The sequence below is a fragment of the Myotis lucifugus genome, unplaced genomic scaffold, assembly GCF_000147115.1.
Source record: "Myotis lucifugus unplaced genomic scaffold, Myoluc2.0 scaffold_1, whole genome shotgun sequence".
NCBI classification, from domain to species: domain Eukaryota; kingdom Metazoa; phylum Chordata; class Mammalia; order Chiroptera; family Vespertilionidae; genus Myotis; species Myotis lucifugus.
The window spans coordinates 17,475,052-17,496,686 of NW_005871049.1; the positions used below are offsets into that span (position 1 = coordinate 17,475,052).

At 37.8% G+C, this 21,635-nt stretch overlaps 1 protein-coding gene across 6 annotated transcripts in view; it reads right to left on the reverse strand.

Moving 5' to 3' along the window:
• The window catches only part of NR3C2 (nuclear receptor subfamily 3 group C member 2), a 294,549-nt gene that overhangs the window by 132,606 nt on the left and 140,308 nt on the right, over positions 1 to 21,635 (reverse strand). For 4 of the 6 annotated variants that reach the window (XM_023754929.1, XM_006081763.3, XM_023754947.1 and 1 more), the window contains one exon: positions 14,318 to 14,457. In XM_023754929.1, the coding sequence (XP_023610697.1) occupies positions 14,318 to 14,457 (140 nt within the window). Of the gene's footprint in view, positions 1 to 14,305; positions 14,458 to 21,635 lie in introns of all 6 variants that reach the window. The other 2 variants (XM_023754927.1, XM_023754939.1) reach the window with 1 other exon arrangement.

A 21,635-nucleotide genomic window follows, 5' to 3' on the forward strand; every position in this document is an offset into this window, starting at 1 on the left:
AAAAGTTTTTTTAAAGGATACTTCAGCATTAGGCTTTTGTGGGCAGACATTTAGTAAAATTTTGTTTCAATTTAGAATTAAAATTACTCCTTTTAGAAAAATTACAGCTTGGGACTTGTGATCTGTGCCCACAGATAACATCATGCAGTGAATCACCTTCTGCAAAATAGTATCAAATAGTCTTATAGCTTTTAATGTCACCCATTGCCCTATTTGACAATAAAACAGAACTATTTTAACAACTGGAAAAGCTGCTTGTCCCTAGGTCTACATCCAATTTCAATGGTATTTACTCTCACCAGGATTCAAAGCAGCCCCTTATTGATTTCAAATACACATTTTATATTTAGTGCCTGGGTGTGGAATCTGACATAAAATTATGGGTCCCCTGACATTTTCTATACTATTCCATCAAGTAACCACTTAGAGCTTTGCATACTCTGCAACATATGTCCAGTCTGACAAATGATAAGAACACCTCGAACAGCTATCATTTATTTAATGTCCACAATGTACTAGGTAGTTGGCAGATCCAGCATCCTATCTTCATTGCACAGCTAGGAATCAGGGGGAGCCTGGAATCTTGCCCCAGATCCTAGGGCAACACTGTGAAATCAAACAAAGGAGTGTGTGGAGTCAGAAAGACCTGCATGCAATCCCAAATTCTGTCCTTCACTGTGTGACTATGGATAAATTGCTTAATTCTTCTAATTAACTTCCTCATTAAAAAAATAAGGATACTACTTAACTCCTATAGAAACTGTACAGAAAAACACACACAGAATGTCCATTTCAGTGCCTAGCTCACAGTGGGATTTAATAAATATTAACTATGATGAACAGTATATATACAGTGACACTAGAATTTGAATACAGACCCCTAAGGTTATGATTCTGACAATAACATGGAACATCTAAACGTCATCTGGAAAATGAGATACTATCATCTACTTTCACTTACAATTAAAATTAGGAAAAGACATATGTTAAAGAAAACGAAACATACAAAGACAGAAAGTATATTGATAGTTGTCAGGGGCTAGGGGAGGTGAGGGCGGGGAGTTCCTGCTTAATGGGTGTAAACTTTCAGTTTTATAACATGTAAAGTGTTGTGGGGATGGATCTTGGTGATGGTTGCACAACAATGTGAATGTACTTAATTCCATTGAACTGTATGGTTAATAATGGTAAGATGTAAATATTATGTTATGTGCATTATACCACAATAAAAACAAAATGAAAATAAGCATATTTATTAGACTGAATCTGGAAATACTGTGTTTAATGGAGATTTTGTGTAAGAAATGGAATTATGATCTATTTCACATATGATAATACATTTTGTTATGTGATCAATAGGATCAAACAGTAGGAAGACTATTTATCTTGTGTTTTACTTGTGTAATATACAGTAAATCATTGCCTGGGATTGATTTCATAATTAGTCATTCAATAAGAATGAGTAGGTATATGCAACCTGTTCTAGAAACCTGAATGTAAGAAAATGGCTGGTGTCCCTATTTCAAATGATGTGAAAGAAAGCAGAAGGCCCTTCCCATAATTCTGTATACAGCAATTTCTATTTTAAAAGAGACTGGTCTACAGTAGGCAGCACGATTATTCACAGGCACACACCTCTCTGCACAATAACATCCCCTTTAAGTAACTGCTTTTCCCAAAACAAATTATCTGTAGCTTATAGTAGAATGATGTCATAATGCAATAACTAAAGGAAAACGATTTTATTTTCGTGTTGTTACGTTAAAAAATGTTCATTAATGCCTCAATTTAAATTTTAAACATATTTCAGTAACTGTAAAAAGATATAATATAGGGTTGATTTAAAAAAAAATTATTGAAAGTACCACAGAGACAAGTATCTGAAACGATACAGTTCTATAGTCCAGCTAGCAAGTGAGAATCTTCAAAAAATCATAATCATGTATGTGGAGGATAGTTAATTAAAAATTTTAAAGGGAAAGTTGTTTTAAGGAATTTCATATCTAAAACATTTAATATTTATATAATTATTTCTCCATCGTGTTTTTTATTAATGCCAATTAATGCTATTTAAAAATTACTATTTCTTTTAAATTATAATTTCCAGTCATATTGGATAGCAGGAAGGAAAGAAGGAAGGGAGGAAGGAAGGAAGGAAGGAAGGGAGGGAGGGAAGCAGGGAGGGAGGGAAGGAAGCTGGAACAAGCGAAAAAATTAGTATTTATGCAATAAGCTATGGTAAAGATAAAACAGAAAGCGTCCTCTGCTTTGCTACATAAATGAAGAAACAGACATTTCTGTTACATTTATGATGGGCTCCCCTAACTACTGGAAGGACAATTTGCTTGATTTTTCAAGTAATTTAAAAATTACTTTAATTTTCTGATTTGTTTTACAAATGGTGAGTTAATGGCTCAATAGAGGTCAATTTTTGCTGCTAAAATAATTTCTTTTTCCTTCCCATCCCTTCCCTGTGAGTCACAACTATAAATTACAACTCAGTCTAATACAGAAAATAGCTACCAGTACTTGAAAACTCCAATTTTCTGCATAGTAGACTGAGTTCAGCAGTGAGACTCTTTGTAAAAAGGGAAATCTTTCCTGGTTCCATTTCATTTTTCTGCAACTTGTACTGCTTTACTGAAAAAGTTGAAGTTAATTCCTAAGGCTCAATGTGATTATTTCTGCTTTACAAGTAATTTTCAGGATGCAGTATATGATTAAAAACCCCCCAAAACTTACACTGCTTGAAATGAAGTAAAAATGGAATCCCCGCGCCTTCTCGTTGCTGGGAATGGACTGAAGCACACACACCCAGTGCCTCCTACGTAGCAAGCACTCAACACATGTTTGCAGAATTGAATGACGGTGCCTGGTTTCTGTCTGATTCTATCCTATGGGCACATGTGAGGCATTTTCCCTCCTATTTTCAATGACACTTCATACCTAATCGGCTCTGGGCCTGCTGGCTTCTTGCCTCTTCATTTGTCTTCTCAGCACCTGTTCCTGGCTTGATTCTCCAAGTTTTGGACTTGGATTTTTGGGTGTCAGTGACATCTTGTCTATTATGCTTTGTTTTGTGAAACGATGGTCAAATTAGGCAATAGTCAGTTATTTCAATATTTGGGAGATGTAACAAATATTTTTTTATTTTAAATATCACCAATAATAGTATCTAAAGCTCTTCAAATAAATCTAAATCCTCATCAGAAAAGTCAGAAGCACATTTAATTTAAAAAATGGAAAGGGAAAGTTGCTTGAAGAAACATTTTACCCAATTCTATCTAATAATGGTGTTTTTCTAATAATTTCTCCATCTCTTCTTATTTAAAAACAGTGCTTTTTAAGATTTCTAATTAATGGCAATTAATACTCTTCATTCTTATTCTCTTTTGGAATACAACTTCAGTTCATATTGGTTAGTAAAAACAAAACAATTATTACTTATGTAATGTGAGCAATATCAAATTGCTGAGTCTGGTTCAACTGGGAAAATGCTATGATGCAGGCTAGATGAAAAACAATCAACCTAGAGTCATTCTGCACTGGTTTTCCAATTAAGTCCTTCACCAAGAGTGGGAGGGTAGGAGAACACAGGGTGTTTGAAAAAACTTGGTACAGTTCATTAAAAAAAGAAGAAAGTAAAAAGTAGTTGTGACCTTCCAAATTGTTTAAGATGCAGAAAGGGTGTGCAAACTGTCCTGTTCTTTGTCTGGTTATGTTTTCGGGCAGATTAAACTTAAAGGTTTCCCCATCGCAGCCCTTTGATACAGCACTCAGGCACGATAGAGACCTGCCTAAACCAGGGAGGAGGAGCTCAAAATTCCAAGCCTGGCCTAAAATAATATAAGCTTTCCTTTAATATTTACTGATTTTTTTCAAATCAAATATTTAACATGTACATAAGGTAGCTACAGTTTAAATTTTCCACATTTTCTTGAGAATAAAGGCATATTGATCACATTAGTTCCTAAAAAAATGGAAAATTCTTTTAAAAATATAATGTTTGTAAAGCAATCCCTTATCGTTTATAAAGCAGTTCAAACGTATGTGTATAACTTTTTGGCCTCTTAACTCTGAGAGATGGATTGAACTGATACTTTTAAGATTTCTCTTTGTGTATCAAAGGGGGAACAGACATTCAATTATTTGCTTGAAGTCTCAGAGTGGGCAGAGTCATTCTGGACTGAAGTCCAGCCTGTCTGACCCCAAGGCCAATTCTCTCTCTACTCACACTATACTCTACATAAAATGACTTTGGAACCTATGTTGGTGATGCTTTTTATATGGTTTCTTACTGGAAAATTCTTACAGTAAGTGTTAAATTATTGGGAAATATCCATCAAGCCTTTCACTAAAATGTTAGCAGGTAATCAGTATGGCTTCTAAGATGGTGGGGCGACTCTCTCAACTCAAGTCCTGATTCTTCCTTCCAAATTGGAGAAGAAAATGAAAATATAAGAAGAGATTAGGAGGGAGGAAGAAGTACTTACTTATTTTTCACCAAACTATATAGTTTTAAATCTACTAAAACGAATACAATTTAATGGGCCTGTACTTTATTTATGGTGCTATATGTAAGTATGAATTTAGATTAAACTTCATAAGAAAAATCTCACCCCATTGACTCCTCAGCTTATTTTCTGTAAGTGACTTCAATTCTTATTGACAGTTATGATATACTTCCAGATTTATATTATTTAATCTTTTGTTTTATTTCATTTGCTTTACTTCATGTTTTTACCATTAGAAAAATAAACAAAACATTTCTGCAAAGATGCACTGGGTTGTCAAATGCCAGTGATTTAATGGAGCCTTAGCCTTCTACCTGTTTGGAGAAAACACATTTCTCACCCTTCCTTGGGGATGGCTCCTTGCACTGTGGGGTATAAGAGCGCACTATTAATTAGCAGCACAGCTCACACAGGAAGGGGATGCTTTTGTAAATGCAACATTATCCCTTTTGGAGAACCTATCTCCACAGTCTCGATAGTCCTGATCTCTGTTCCTCATCTGCATCCTGAAAGTTCTCTGTCAGAGAACCCTCATTCTCCAGAACTAACCCACCTCCAGGCCTGCCAGTTCTTCCTCAATCAGGCCTCCCACTCAATTGTAACCAGGCTTTCTCCAGTCTGTCATCCAGCATCCCAGCCCAACTGTCTCCTCCTCCTCTAGGGGGCCCCTTCCGTGAGCCCCTGCACAGCACCACGGGATAGAAATACCACCTGAGCCACTGTGTCCAAGCTTTCCACTGTAAAGAACCTTATAAAAAGATTTGCTGTGTTTAAGAGAAGGGCTGAGATTACTCATTCCAATATGGGGACCTTACACACTCTGCCCCCAGTGTCTTTGATCAGACACCTCCTCCGCCTCTGGGCACAGGCCGGCTCTAGCCAGGCCAGGGTTTCACTGAACTGGGCCTGCTTTAGCCTGTGGACTCAGGTTCAAGCCTCCCCTTCCCTTCCTTCCTAAGTGCCTCCTCCTCCTCAACCTTCCAGGGCGCTATCTTGGCATTTGATTTCAGTCAGTTTAGTGATTTTCATTTGTGGTGTGAAATCACTCTCAAGAGGATCAAATCCTATAAATTGCATGATCTGATCCTAATTACACTAGAAGTACAAATGGCATGAGAGCAACATTTGGCATGAGGCAGACAGCAAAAGCTGAAGAGTTAGCAGCTTTCAGCTTTGTTTGAAGAAGGCCATTCTTGCAATGGTCCTCTGAGCCTGATAGGCTACATCTAATTTTTATCACACACAGGAAATGAAACACGGGAAGATAAAAGTTTTAAATAAAGCTTAAATTAATATCAAGATGTTAAAGATGGTAATGGTAATATTTAAAAAATATGGAGTTCATCCATTAAGAAAAAATAGAGACTACCCAATTTCTTTCCCATTAGGGCCACAGAAATTTGAATTAGAGTTTTAAGTTGGAATGGCTAGAAGTTAATTATTTAGAGTATAGCGGGATAACTGTTAAATTATAATGTGCTCTTCATAAGTGTTAAAAAGGCAGAGATGTTGCCCTACTTTTTGATGGGTAAAAATAGTTGGGATTTGATATGACTCTGTAAGAGGCAGTGTGACTTATGTGTTAAGTACACAGAGTCAGAATTCCTGGGCTTCCTGTGTTCAAATCCCAGCTCTGCCACTTCCTTCGACCCAGGTGACCTTGGACTAGTTTTACACGTCTTAGATGACTGATCTCTAACATGAGGATAGATAATAATCCTAGCTATTCCACAGAGTTATTATGAGGAATAAAATGAGAATATACAAAGTTCTTAGCATAATGAGCTCAAAAGTAAGTACTCAGATATTTACAAATATTGCTATTAATTGTAAGTGGTAAAGAGTCATAGTATTAAGTCTTGTTAAAAACAGTCCATGTTTCCCTTGTCACAACAACTGCTCAGAGAGTTCAGATTGAAAGATATTACCATCTAAAATTCACAAAACTTTCAGTTTTAAGAAGGCTGTTATGAGGAATAAATGAGATAAAGCATGGAGTACTTGGCACAGTGTCTGGCATCTAGTAACTTCTCAATAAACAGCAGCTATTAGTAGAGGAGCAGGTGAGTCACAGAATAAAACATTTTTTTCAGCTCTGCTCCTTAAGATAAACAACCTATTTCATTAGTACCAAAGAGACTTTTAAAATTCCAGGTTATAATTCCCATGGAAAGAACAGGCACATTAAAAATACAGTAGCTCATGAACATTTTCTTATCAACAGACAAATCCCTAAACTAGTTTGTAAGAACACTATAGGTCAGGTGACTTGTCGTTGTCTTGGGTTTGGCTGCTAGAAAGCTAACAGCCAAATCAGTGGCTGGTCTCTATAAAGGTCTCGGAGCATTTATTCTCTGTCATCCCTGTTCCTGGCTCTCTATTTCTTTCTTGCTCTCATCGTCCCTTTGCTTGTTTTTCATCTCACTTATTTTAAATTTCATTTTGACTCATGTAAAGCTGTTGACTGCTTTTGGATTTTTTATGGGTTGTAAATAAACACATATACATGGGGAGTAACTCTGAAAAGTATGTACCATGCTTCTAATTTATATTTTTTCAAGTTTGCTATGTGAAGTGTACCTTAAGTTAAAAATTTAAGCTACAAGAAGCTCTCTTTGGGTAATGTCTACTTATTTTTGGCCCAAATGTCCCTACTTCAAATCATTTTCTAATAAATTATGTCAACAATTTCTACTTCAGAGAAACAGTGACAGAAATGAGGGTGAATCCCATCCATATGTAAATAGTTATAAAACATCCAACCAATGTTGTATGAGCACCTGTTACATGCTTCCATCAGTTTGGTTGTGGGCACTGGACGGGCTAAGATTCAATAACAATCAATACTTAATGAAGGACAAAGACCAAAAGTTGGGATTGAAAATTCCACAGATGCAATACTGTCTGAACTTCAGCTAAACTAGGAATAACCAGACCAACTAACTAAGACTTTTCTGTGTGCAACTTGGAGAAGGAAAGAAAGATTCACACACCTAACACACGCGTGCGCACACACACACAGTGTTCTAGATATATCTTCTCTAAGCTTATAACCTTGTCTCTTAAAATACCCATTTCTTGGGCAAACACATCTACTCTCATGGATGATGATTCCAAAATCTTTCTTTTCAATCTTGCCTTGCTCCCCCTGCTTCAGAATCGCACACCCAACTTCCTGTTAGACACGCTTGACTGTCCTATACTAGTAGACATTTCAAATGCACTGTCTTAAACCAAATCTCATTTGAATCTCCTTGATCTTGGCAATGCTTTTTCCTCCTATAGAACTTATCAACTTTTCACAGGCAACATGAGTAACTCATTTCTTATGCTTAATATTTCCACTACCCCTCACTAGAATGTAAGGCTCCACCAGAGCAGAAATCTTGGTCTGTTTTTTTCCCTTGATCTTCACCCAAGATGTCTCTAAGTCTGCCTAGAATGGTGTCTGGCATTTATTCAGGAGACAATGAATAAATGTTTGCTGAATAAAAGAACCTTTGCTCCCATGCCCCCAGAGTTGCTCCCATTCCAGTCTTCCTAATCTTAGCAAAGACCTCAGCGGCCGAGGCTGGGGAATCTTCCTAGATTTTTTGCTTCTTCACTTTCAGTCCAGAACTGCCAATGATACTTCCCAGATAGTCTTGTTCACTGTCCCTCCTCTTTTCTATGCCTGGTCATCTCTTCCCCAAATGATTTAAAACAGCCCCTATAAATGAGCATACCTCCATGCAGTAAAATATTAATTGCAAAGTGGAGTTTACCACTCTGCTGCATGAAAACATTCAGAGGTTATGTTTTGTCAATAGGACCTGGACCCCATCTGTACCTTTGGCCTCATCTTCTGTCACCTTACACTGCAAATTTTCACAGTGGAAACATGAAGTTGCTCCCTGTGCAGACAGCCTGTCCTATTCCTCTCAGCACTGCCAATTCTAATCTCTCAAGATTCAGTTTGGGGGTCAATTCTTTAAGAAGCCTTCCTTGACCTTCCAGGTTGGCCTAAATGTCAGGGCTCTGCATGTTCCCATAGTAACCAACTGAAGGGATATAAAAATTCTGGGCAATAATTTGAAATGAACACTATAGCCTTATGCCTATGTAGGGAGGAAAGGAGTTCTTGTAAAAATGATAGTTTTAATCTACTGGGTAGGTATTTGTTTAGGCTCTGATGGTAAGTAATTAGAAAGAATCAGGTTACCTGGTTCCTACATTCTGGTAAAGGAAAAAATATTTAATCTTTAAAGTATTTCGTGAGAGAAATGTAACCCGGAACAGCCTTTGGTTTCCATCTCTGACTCAGCAGCTCTGCAGCAGTGACAATGGACTTTGATGTCCATTAGCTTCTGATACATGGTGCATGGGAACACTGAGGGCTGGATCATATCATAAAGCAAAGACATCCATTAATATACATTAAGTTATTTCCTTGCTTTATCATTTCCTGAATTTTACATTGCCAATTATAAAGGGATGGCTACATTTCAATTATTATACAACCCCATCTGACTGAGCCTGTGACCACTGAACTTAAGTTCTCCTATTGCAGCACAATTGTTTTGTCAGTCCCCCACACCTCCAACGTGCTCATGCTCCTTTTATCACGGGCACACACAGCACTGATAGGATAACTGGGGTGTATGACATGGTGAGACGCTTTTCTCTGGGCCTCTTCAGTTGACTCATTCACTTTAGAAAAGCAAAGAAAACTATGAATTTACCATTACATTTTCTTTAAACATTTTCCCCATGGAATAATCTATAATGTAAAGATTTTTTAAGCCTATATGCTATGAACTGCATGCAAAAGGAATGAGGTACAGGATCACAGACTGGTTGTCTTAAAATACCACCTCTATGCGAGGAACCCTGAGATTAATCTACAATTATATGTTTTAAAGCAATTTCATTTCAGGAAATAGATTTATAAGTCTCTTACTGAAAGGGAAATGTCAGAGTTGGAAACTTACATGCTACAATTTGGCTGACCTTAACAAGCTCTGGCCTCTTTAGTGTAACAGGTCTGCTTACAAACATATACATACAGTTGACTTTACATAATAATGAACTCTCTTCTTTTATAGCCTTATAACTCTTCAATGATTTGTGGTGGCTGTGTCTTCCAGATACAGCTTATATACTGACTATCCCAAAAGGAAATTAGGTTATAAAACAGTGTTCTGAATGTCGTCAGCTCTGTTCATTGAGGGATCACAAAGTAAAATACACATGAGATGAAACACATGGCAATTTACAGTTGGAGAAAGACTGAGACAGTAAAAAATCAAGACTAGAATTACACGTTACAGATTAGAAGTCAAAGGGCTTGCATAAATTCTAGAGGCAGCTTCATTGCTCATTTACTGATTTTTTGGGGGGGGAGGTCATTTAGTTTTGATTGTTTTATGTCACAACCTCAAAGGGCGGCTTTATGGACAAAATAACATATTACAGGAAAAATGAAAATCTAATGAAGAAAAAATGAAGGGTTTACAAGTGAAGACCCAACAGTGCAAAATTACTGTGTCATTTACAGGATCTCTCTGCACAGACATGACCAAAAAACTTTAGCATTTTGTTCTTAGAAAATAATAAAGATCTGATACTTCAAATTCACTTTACAACCATAAAATCTGCCCATTTTTTCATGTAATTTTCCATAGCAATATTAAGATAGGGAAATACTACTTTTCCCATTTATATACAAAGAAACAGAGACCCAGATAAATTAAATAACTTGCCTTAATCTCACACCTAGTGAGTGGCAGAACCGGAAATTGAAACTAAGTCTTCTGACCCTAAAGCCAGTTCAGTTTCCACCACAAAGGAGAACCCAATTTAATAATAATACACACACACACACATACACACACACACACACACACACTTTTTTGCAAGTAAAAAAAGGTCCTGACAAAACTTCAAGGCAAATGAGCAGGTAAATTTTAAAAATAAATTACAAACTTCCATATGTAAGGTAAAATAACATGGCTTTTAACTGACACTATTGGCAAATGTACTCTGATGAGACTTCTGAGTGTTTTTATATTAAACTAGAGGCCCGGTGCACGAAATTCATGCACTTAATGAGGGGGGGCAGCCTGGCTTGTGTCCTCTCACAGTGTGGGAGCCCCGTGATCGATCACCCCAAAGCGGTAGGCTCCGCCCACCCATCTGGGGCTCCTCAATGGATTGCCCCAAAGAGGTAGGCCGAAACCGGGGGTCCCGCCTCCATGCCACACATGCAGCATCAAGTCCCCGCCCACCCTTGTGCGCCCGCGTGCATGCAGCCTCCTGGTGATGGACTGTGGGATTGTAACGGCGTGAGGGCATCATGGTGTAAAGGCATGATGACCACCTAGGCTATTATTAGTATAGATGCTTAAGAAGAAAAAACTAAGTACACATATATATCCCATTAAACAGAACAAATAACATAATTTACACTAAAAAAAATGATTTGTAGTCTCCCTACACAGTCACCACTATGTTATTACCAAGCTTTACAGTGCTGCGCTTGGGCATAAGGCCTAAAGCCAATAAACTCGGAGCTCCGACTGTGATGTGCTCCCTCCTGTCTCCTCTCCAGTGGTCATTTCTGGTTCTGCCCTTGGTGGTATTAGTTCCTTTCGGCTTCATTGGGCTCCCCTCATCTCAGCTCCCTGTACCTGCTGCTCCTTAGAATTCTCTGCTTTTGTAATCAGAGGAGCTTTGCGTTATCAAGGGAAACCAGAAAACAAACTTAGTAAATATTCAAACATAAAACATACGTATACACATTTGTATATGTTATGTACACACAGGCACACACTTACCCATGTGTGCACAGTAAGTGTACCCAATTGTGTTTTCTCAATGCTTATATCACTTCCTTCATTACCATTAAGTAGGCATGAACAAATGATACATAGGTAGAATTTTCATGAACTTGAGAATTATGGAAAATAGAAATAACAAATTATGAGATTTAGAGTTGTGAAACTTTAGGTTGAGTCTAGGTTAGGAGTCATAAGACTAAGACAGCTTTAAATTTGGCCTTATGATTCTGAATAGATTAGCTGATTGTGTCTTATCCCAAATGTGTTCATATGTAAAAGGGGAATAAACATAATATTCATAGACCATACTTTTGTGAAATTAGTGCCTCAAACTATGTAAAGTATTAAAACATGATTTGTTATTATTAAATCACAAAGGTAGCCATATTTTTCACATATTTATTCTCTCTGTCTCTCACAAACACAGAGACACACAAAGTAAAACAGAAAGTTTATATTTAAAATATACAGCCTTGTTTCATGCATGTAAGCCTTAAAATTCTAATTGCCAAATAAATAGTAAATAAGCTATATTAGTAAAAGTCTTAAGAGGCACTCATCAAATTTCATTATCCATTACTAATCAGCTTTCCAATGCAGGAAAATGATGGACAATTAGGTTTTTCTATATTCATGTATACCTCAGTTACAAAAAAACCCTCTTTCCTCAGCTACTTCCATACAAACTACACAAAACAACAAAAACTAAGCCAAAAACTTCTAGAAAAACCTCTGCTTCAGAAGCAGACAAGGGCAGATTCTATAAATAATGGAAACTTGGGTTCTGATATGAAGGCCAACCTGTAGGTAGTACAACACTGAGCTTCCCACTGAATATCTCCAAATGCCCTTCTTATATCACTTTATTTTTATATATCACATTATTCTAACTAGTGAGCCTATGAGGGGGGTTCTTGAACTGGAAGGTGTGGGAGGAATTAGAAAGGTACCAGAAGTAAATTTCACCTATTGATCTTCTACTGAGCTAATCATATAGTTAAGAAAAGAGAGAGAGGCCGGGGGGGAGGGGGGCTTCAAAAATAAACTGATTTCAGTATTGTACAAATTAACTTTTCCTATTTTCTTGAAATCAGCCTCTGGTAACAGCACCCACCTTTTCCCTTCCCACACTCAGTCTAGGAAGTTCAAGTTGGCTGACTCCAGCCAGAACTAGCTTATTGGATCACTGCATTCCCCAGCCACAGTGACTGCTTTGGAGTGGAGCATGTGAGTCAAGTTAAATTCAATAGTGGGGTTTTATAAGAACTGCTGGGAACAGAAAACCTCTTTTTGATGGTGATCTGGCAGTCTCATCACAATGACAGAACTTGCATGAGAACACAGCAAGAGCAAAGTCCAGCAACAGAGAGAATGGGATTGAGTTTAATGACCTGGCTTAAGACCATGGCTTGCCTGAAGCCACGCCTATACTAGGAAAAGTTGTATGGGACAATGAATTTACACTGATGCTCAAACCAGTTTGTGTTGAATTTTCTGTCACTTGTTACCCAGAGATCATATATGGAGAACAAATATGGAACTCATATTACCGATTCAGTGCTGGTTTTAGGTACTATTAAATACTTAATAATGTAAATAATGTAAAATCATGTAATATCAGTTCAATAATGCAAAAGCAATCCAAGAAGCAAAGAAATAATTAATCAGTCAGCTTTTTCATCCCAGAATTAAGGATATTACCTTGTGGTCTCCACCAAAACGAAGGTGAAACATTTGAGTCATTTATGCTTACATCTCCAAAGCATCCATTTATCTCTCAGAAAACTGCCCTGAGAAATAAACCTGCGGGAATCTTCATGTTGAACTCGTTAGTGAAATTAAGTGTCAATTATACAATATTACTTTTACTAATAGCAAAAATTCTACACTTCGACCAGCCATAGCAGTCAACATTAATAAAACCATCTGGCCTAAGTCTGATGTTAATTAATTGCTTATAAGTGAGGGTGATGAAGGCAAAAATAAACTAAAAGACTGTTTCTCCTTAGGACGTATAATTACTTGGACAGAAGAAAAACTCATTTTAAAAGAGGATCTCAAATTTTTAATTTAATTAGCCATTTGGAAACCTTCAGTAGGAATAAAGGTAGGACTGAAACGGGGTCCTGGCATCTAAAGTAGCTGTGAAATGAAATCATTCTGCATCAAACACAACCTAAATTACAGAAGTGATCCTCATATTCATGTTTTAATCTGCTATAAACATATATATATATATATACATATATATACACACACACACACACACACATATATATACACACACACACACTCACACACACATATATACATACATACACAGTTGACCCTTGAACAACATGGTTTGAACTGCACCGGTCCACTTATTTGTGGACTTTTTCCCCCCAATAAATATTATAAATGTATTTTCTCTTCCTTATGAACCTTAACATTTTCTTTTGTCTAGCTTACTACACTGTAAAATGCAGTATGTAACATAAAAAAGATGTTAATTGACACATTTTTATGTTATTAGTAAGGTCAACAGTAGGTTACTAGTAAAGTTTTGGGGAGTCAAAAGTTACACTGATTTTCAACTACACAGGGGGTCGGTGCCTTAACCCCCACATTGTTCAAGAGTCAACTGTACAGAAATGCGGAAAAGGCAGAAATGATGTATTTTGTGTGTTCTTACTACAAATGCTCTTTCAGATTATACAAATGAAATTTATGACAGAATTATTTTTCTATGTCTCACTGAAAAACAGACTGAGACAACCAACCAACCACAAAAAATTCACAATTTCAAATCATTCCCATTAAATATTGCTTGGTGGAAAATCTTCAGGTGGATTTTAGAGAAGGCATTATTACTATACGGTATATTACTGACAGATCACATCAAAATACTTTTTGCATTATTTCGCAATAATGCTAGAGAGTTAACTGTGCAAGTCTACACACTAGAGAAAAATGTGTAAAAGGAACACCCACATGAACATTTACCTTCCACTGCTCTTTTGAAGAACACTTTGCAGCTGCCACAGGTCACTACCCCATAGTGGCAGCCTGAAGCCTCATCTCCACACACCAAACATATCTTGGAAGGTCTTGAGGATCCAGTAGAAACACTTCGTAACGTAGAGCTGGGGAAAGAAAGAAAGATTTAAGTAACTACACTGTAATGGCACATTTGATATGCTGTACTGCTTAGCTCAAACGTTATCATAAATCATGGTTCCATAAATGAATTCAGTATGTAATGGTCACATACGAGGACTTATATAATGAAGGTAAACTCTATCAGTAGAGTCATGCTATCAACCATTCTGTAGAGCAAAGCCTCTTCTCAGCATAGAAAAATAATAAATAACCACCATTTGCTTTCTTCCTTCCCCTGTTTTCGAGAAAGTTTACCAAAAATTTGTATTCAAGGTGGGCAGGGAGAAGAAGAGTCTTGAGCTGAGTCATCATGAAAGTATTTTTTGGCATCAAAGAACAATTATAATACTTCTCAACTCTCTTCACCCAGACTCACATTATGTATCTCAATTACGCCAGGTTAAAAAAATAAACACACACACAAAAACCAATTCCTCTTTCCAAAACAATCCACTAATTAAAATTAAAAAAATAATCTTGCTTCTACCGCCAGCAACTTGACCCCCACCCCTTGAAGCTTCTGCATTTTTTCCATATTACCTTACTTAGGTATATTCCAATTACCTCATTTTGCTTACTAGTTCAAAGGGGCACAGTCAATATATTTTTAGCCATACATGGTAAATATCTCAGGTATCTTTCAAGTAAAAAACTGACAGGTTCTGGGCAATAATTTTTAGGGGCAAATTTAACCCTTTAAGCAGCAATCTGTATGAATATATTTTAAAAAGAAATCTTTTCAATATATATAATATATTATTGTGTTAGTTAATAGCACAGTCTGAACAAAACATTTTCAATTCTAACAAGGAATCAGTTCTGTGACCGTTTAGATGTGTATTGAGTAGGCAGAGAAGCTAAATTTTTTTTCATGCACAGTCTGCAAACATTTTTTAAAATATATTTTATTGATTTTTTACAGAGAGGAAGGGAGAGGGATAGAGAATTAGAAACATCAATGAGAGAGAAACATCGATCAGCTGCCTCCTGCACACCCCCTACTGGGGATGTGCCCACAACCCAGGTACATGCCCTTGACCGGAATCGAACCTGGGACCCTTCAGTCTGCAGGCCGACGCTCTATCCACTGAGACAAACCGGTTAGAGCTGCAAACATTTTTTGAAAATCTAGCTACCCATAGGTGCTTTGCAAAGTACTGAAAAAATCAGTATATTTTTAAAAACCAGGCTGTCCTCCAAGATAGTGGGTTTGTGGACCAGCAGAGTCAGTGCCATGGTGTGGGTAAGTATGGTGGCACGTGTGGGCTCAGCCTTCACGCCGGAAAGGGTGGGGACAGACTAGTCAGAGAGCATTTCCGGAAAGGTGACAGCAGCCCTGAGTCTCAAAGCAGCACCAGATGACAGCCAGGCCAGGAAAGAGGGCAGAGGAAGCAGGAAGTGTGATGGCGCAGAGAAATTCTAGCTGGACATGCCCAGAAAACTTTGGGTGGATTGTTATGTCACCGCCTCCACCTTCCTGTAGGGCATTTGTGTCCGTGTGAACCAGCAGGCATGTGGTTACAACAAAAAAAAACCCACAAAAAACAAAGGAAATATACCAAAAGGATTGAACAGTTGTGATACAGTAATTTCTGTTTTTCAAATTAGTGGAAAATGTGATAATATTTACGTGATAATTAAAAAACACACACACAATTTTAATGTTTAAACTCCAATCTCACTAGAAATAGATGAAGGAACAAACTCCTCAGCTGCTCAGAGCACTGTGGCATGACCGGCTTTCTAGAAAATGACTTCTTAAATCAAGGGCTGAAACAATGTTCTCCAAAGTTGTTTCTCCTTCTGAGAAAAGAGCTCTTTATTATTTTTATTACTGTCCTTTGACTTCTTTATGGCATTCAAAACATTCCATTTCAGCACCAGTGACTTCTTTAGCATGTCAGCCAGTGAAACTCAACCCATACTCTGACTCTCTTACATTTCACAGGAAAATACGACTTTGTAAACATTCAAAATATAAGTTAAAATCATCATTAAAGTGTAATTCCCCCCCCCCCACAACTACAAGCATACATGGGATTTGTATTTAACATTCTTGTGAGCCTTGGTTTTGGTCCGATACTTAATAGTCTTCCCTTTAGTCTTTGGCACTCCCTCTTCTATTCAAACTCACTTACTTGGTGATCTCATTTGTCTCAGCTCTAAATATCATCAATATACCTTGGACTTCCAAGTATTTATCACCAGCCCAGACTCCTCCCTGGAATTTCAGACTCATTCATGCAACTGCCTGTTCGACATTTCCGATATGCACCTCAAACTTAATATGTGCACAACTCTGCTGACCTTTCCCTGCCTCCAAACCTGATCTTCCCACAGACTTGCTCAACTCAGTTAATGACAATTGTTATGGGGTAAATGATGTCCTCTCTTAAATTCCTATCTTGAAATCCTAGATCCTAGGAACTCAGAATGTGTTCTTATTTGGGAATAGGGTCATAGCAGATACAATTAGTTAATTAATTAATGAGGTCATTCTGGAGTAGGGTGGGCCCCTAATTCAATGTGACCAGTGTCCTTATTAAAAAGGGGCAATTGGGACACAGACACACACGCGGGGAGAATGCTATGTGAAGATGATGAAGGCAGAGACGAAGCCAGGGTGCTTTCACAAGGCAAGGATTGCCAGAAAACACCAGAAGCTAGGAGAGAGGCACAGAACAGATTTTCCATCACAGCCTTTCAGAAGGAACCAACTCAGCTGACACATTAACCTTGGACTTCTAGCCTCCAGAACTACAGAATAATGAATCTCCCTTGCTTAAGGCATCCAGTTCAGATGGTGGTATTTTGTTATGCAGCCCTAGAAAACTAACACAGCAACTTGGACTCATCCCTGACTCTCCTTTCTCTCACACTGCACATTAAATTGGTTACATTTAATTCACTTTACTCTCAGAATACATTCAGATTCGGATCCCTTCCCACAATTTCTCCTGGTACTACTCTAGTCCAAACTATCAACACCTCCTAGCAGATTTTGTTTCTCATTGTCCCTTTTCTTCCCCTGTAATAGAATGAACCTTATTCACTCATTTGCTCAAAACCACCCAAGGGATTTCCCTCACACTCAAAGCAGAAGTCAAAGTCTCTATGACCACAGGGCCACAATCTGGCCCCTGAGATGTCTCTGATCTCTTCCTTGCATATTGCACAGTAGCCTCCTCGCTAGCCTTCAAAACACAACACCTCAGTGCCTTTGCACTTGCAGGCCCCCCCCGCCCCCAGATATCCACACAACCCCCTCTATCATCTCCTTCTGGGATTCATCAAACACCACTTTCTCCATCAGGCCTTCTTCACTGACCACTCTACTGACAGACCCCTTCCTCAGCTCTTCCTCTCCCACTTTCTGCTTTAGTTTCCTTCCTGGTGCATATCTCCATCTCACATGTGGCATATTTTACTTCTTCGGGTTTTTTATTGTTAACGTCATCACACAAGAAAGGAAACTCAACAGGAGCCAGGGTTTTCTTTGGTGTTACTCACCGCTGTGCATGGAACTGTACCTGGTACCCAACAGGCACTTAATCGACACTTGACTAAATGGGTGATTTCCACTAAGTGGCATTTTCACAGCAATCACCATAAAACCCACCACGTGATCAATTCTGAAGGCGCACTGCATTCCTTTCATAAAGAAATGTGCCTTGTTTTTAACTGTCCGGAGTCTGAAAAGTATGTAGCAGAAACAAATTAAGAGCAATTTAAGAGAAAGTCTAAGTATAAAAAGGGTGAGAAATCCAAATGAAAGCAATACATTTGTTTAATTATAAAATTTAAAAAAACATGAATTATTTTTCCTTCTTGTTCACCAACATCTTTCAATGACAAAAGGGCAAATTTGCTTCTAACTGCCTTTCAGCAGTGCCTCCTTCTTCAATTTCTGGAACATTCTCCTAATGCCTCCTTTACTTTATAGTCTCTTATTTTCTTGATCACCGATATGGATTTTCTTAGGAGTTCTACCTTTGGCTGTCTTTCTTCTTGTTTCTACACTCTCTAATGACCTCGTTCACCAAACAGCTCTCTTGGTGACTGATTTTCCAAATCTTCACACCCAGCTCTGGCCTCTCCCTCATGTTCCAATGTCATGTTTTCATTACCTTTACATTACCTCTCTGATCTACGTGTTATCAACTTCTGGAAGGTTACTGCCATCTGCTAGTCACCAGATTCAAGCCTTAGACCCCTCCTTAACTATCACATCTAATCAGTCACCAAGTCCTGAGCGCTTCAGCCTTGTACACCCTTGCATCGCTTTCACCACACAGGTGGTACCACTGCTTCAGGCTCATCACTTCCAAAGGGCTCTTCCCTAACCCCAGCCTCTCCTCACTCCATTCTATAGTGGCTGACAAATGAATGTCCTGTTAAAGAGTTCTGACTCTATTGCTTCCCAGCTCAGAAATCTTCAATCATCCTTACCAAATTCCATCGTAGGATAACTTTGGTAGCACCTTTAAGTACCTCCTCCTAATCAACTTTCTCCTGCAGGTCCTCTCCTACTGCCTGACCTTGTGCTCGCCACACTCCAACATCCCTGTCAAGGTGTGGATGCCACCATACACATACAACCCAGCACTACCTCTCTACTACTCCCTCCTGGAAACCCCGTCCATCCTTCATGGATCTGTAACGTTCTCCAGCAGGGAGCATCACTGTCCTGTCTCCTGCTTCATTTGGGCATCTGGCTAATGCCTCCCCTCCAGCAGTCATCACTTTTTCCCTTTACATTAGTGACCTGGGCACTTATCCTAATCCCTTGAGGGCAGAAACCATGTCCTACACATCTCTGGGCTCTCTGCTGCCATTAGGGCAGCACTGGTACTATTTATTGAATGAATGAAACTGCACTCCTAATCTCATTACAGTAGAACATACATTTCTAAAAGGCGATTTTATAGAAGGTCAGTTAGTTAGGCCAAGGTTACAGGTTCAATTCCCATATGGTTCATTTAACTTTGAACAGAGGAATGAAAAAAAAATCCAGGGACACAGACTATTCTCAAAAGCTCAGCCAGCTGTCTCAGGGACATATGCATTATTATCACACAATATAGTCCACAGACTGTGGGTGGGTCAGGAAAATTCCAGTTTCTACTGACATCCTATCATGTAGTTATCTTTGAAACTGATTGACATTTTAAGACTTTTACTTTGGCTGTTGTGTGGAGAATGGACTGTAAGAGTGGGTGTGTTGGAAGTGGAGAGATGATCCAAGAGGTTCCTGCAGTTATCCAGGCAGGAGGTGATAATGGCTTGGATTACACATAAAGTAGTAACAACAGTGAGAAGTGGCTACATTAGGAATAGGGTTTTTTTCTTCTTCTATTTTTTCCAAGTAGATAGCACTGAGAGGACTTGCAGAAAATTTGCATGGTAGTGCTATTAATTAACATGTAAAATGGGGGAAGAGCAGGTTGAGAGTTAGGGGGAGTTTGTTTTGAACTTGATAGTGTTAGAACACTATTGCAAAATATGTTCATATTTTTGTAAATAAAATAACCACAAGATTAAGTTATAATCTACCCAAAGGAAACACTTGAAGCAATATATATCAGGTTTACTTAAGCATTCTAGGCCAGCTTCCTCATCAGTAGTGATAACAAAGTTCCTACCACATAGGGTTGTTATAGATTAAATTACTCACTATATGTAAGAGCACTGAGAACAGTATCTAACATATTAAATATTCTTTACACTATGGCAATTATTAGTATTACTGCTGTATCTGTAATTCTTTTAAAAATATATTTTATTGATTTTTTACAGAGAGGAAGGGAGAGGGATAGAGAATTAGAAACATCAATGAGAGAGAAACATTGATCAGCTGCCTCCTGCACACCCGCTACTGGGGATGTGCCCGCAACCAAGGTACATGCCCTTGACTGGAATCGAACCTGGGACCCTTCAGTCTGCAGGCCGATGCTCTATCCACTGAGCCAAACCAGTTAGGGCTGTAGCTGTAATTCTTAACAGTGACTGCCATAATAGTGAAACTACAGATAATTCTACCTTTCCATATTATATTTTATATATTGCTTTTAATTTATATAAGCATATATAACATTGGAAAGCACCAGAAGAAAAGGTTTTTAAAAATATACTATGACATAGTGGTCCTTCAACAGCCGTAGTGTTCACTTACTGAATAGGCAATCTTTTGTGTGCATATGATTTGAGCATTTCTGGTAAGAATTCTGGCTCCCCTGGTGTCTGCAGTGTGTAGGTTTGGAACAGCCACATTAAATCACTAGGATAAACAATTATTGAGATTCAAATACATACTCTTTTATATAAAGAACACTCAATCTAAGAAACAGGATTTGGAGAACACTCAATAAAAAAATCCTCAAATATAAATCAATGTTTAATAAAAAAATTCTTATTTTTACCCACACATAAAATTAAAAAACCCAAAAGCCTTTTTGGTGTTACGTTTGATGATAAGTGAATCATTAATGTTTTAGGGGATAAGTCCTCACTCAATAAGGACCACCATCTCAAACCCAATCAATAATGCATCACAGAGTGGAATTAAAGAACTGGTACTTATTTTACAATCTTAGCTGTATGAGTAAAGTTATAACTAAAGTTACCAGATACAGAAAATTCAAGGACATAACTGGCTTGGAAAATATAATTTAAAGCACAGCAATGGTTGATTAGTCTTTTCCAATTTACTTTCTTTGTTTGTTTTCACAACAGTTTATACCATTAATAATATTTATTAAAGTGGCTCTGTTTAATGAGGTATGTACTTTCTACACTAAATTTCATTTAAATGAATGCAATTTGACCATCAAGGACTCAAAGTTATAATTAAGAAAGCATAGCTGCAGCCCAGCCGAAAAGTAGCCTGACACAGAGCTAAAAGAAAAAAAAAGGGGGGTGGGGGTGGGGGAGAATATTTTCTATCCCAAGAAAATGAAGCCCACACTAGTATGTGTAGAATTTAAAAATAAGGATCTATGTTAGGAGGTCATTCAAGTAACTTTTTCTCCATAAACATAAGCTATGGCTAGAGAGATTACCATTTGGCAAAATATGTAAAATCTATTTTTTTTTGGAAAAATACGCAAAAACATTTAAATCTAAATGTCTTTTTAAAAATATTTTTATTGATTCAGAGAGGGAG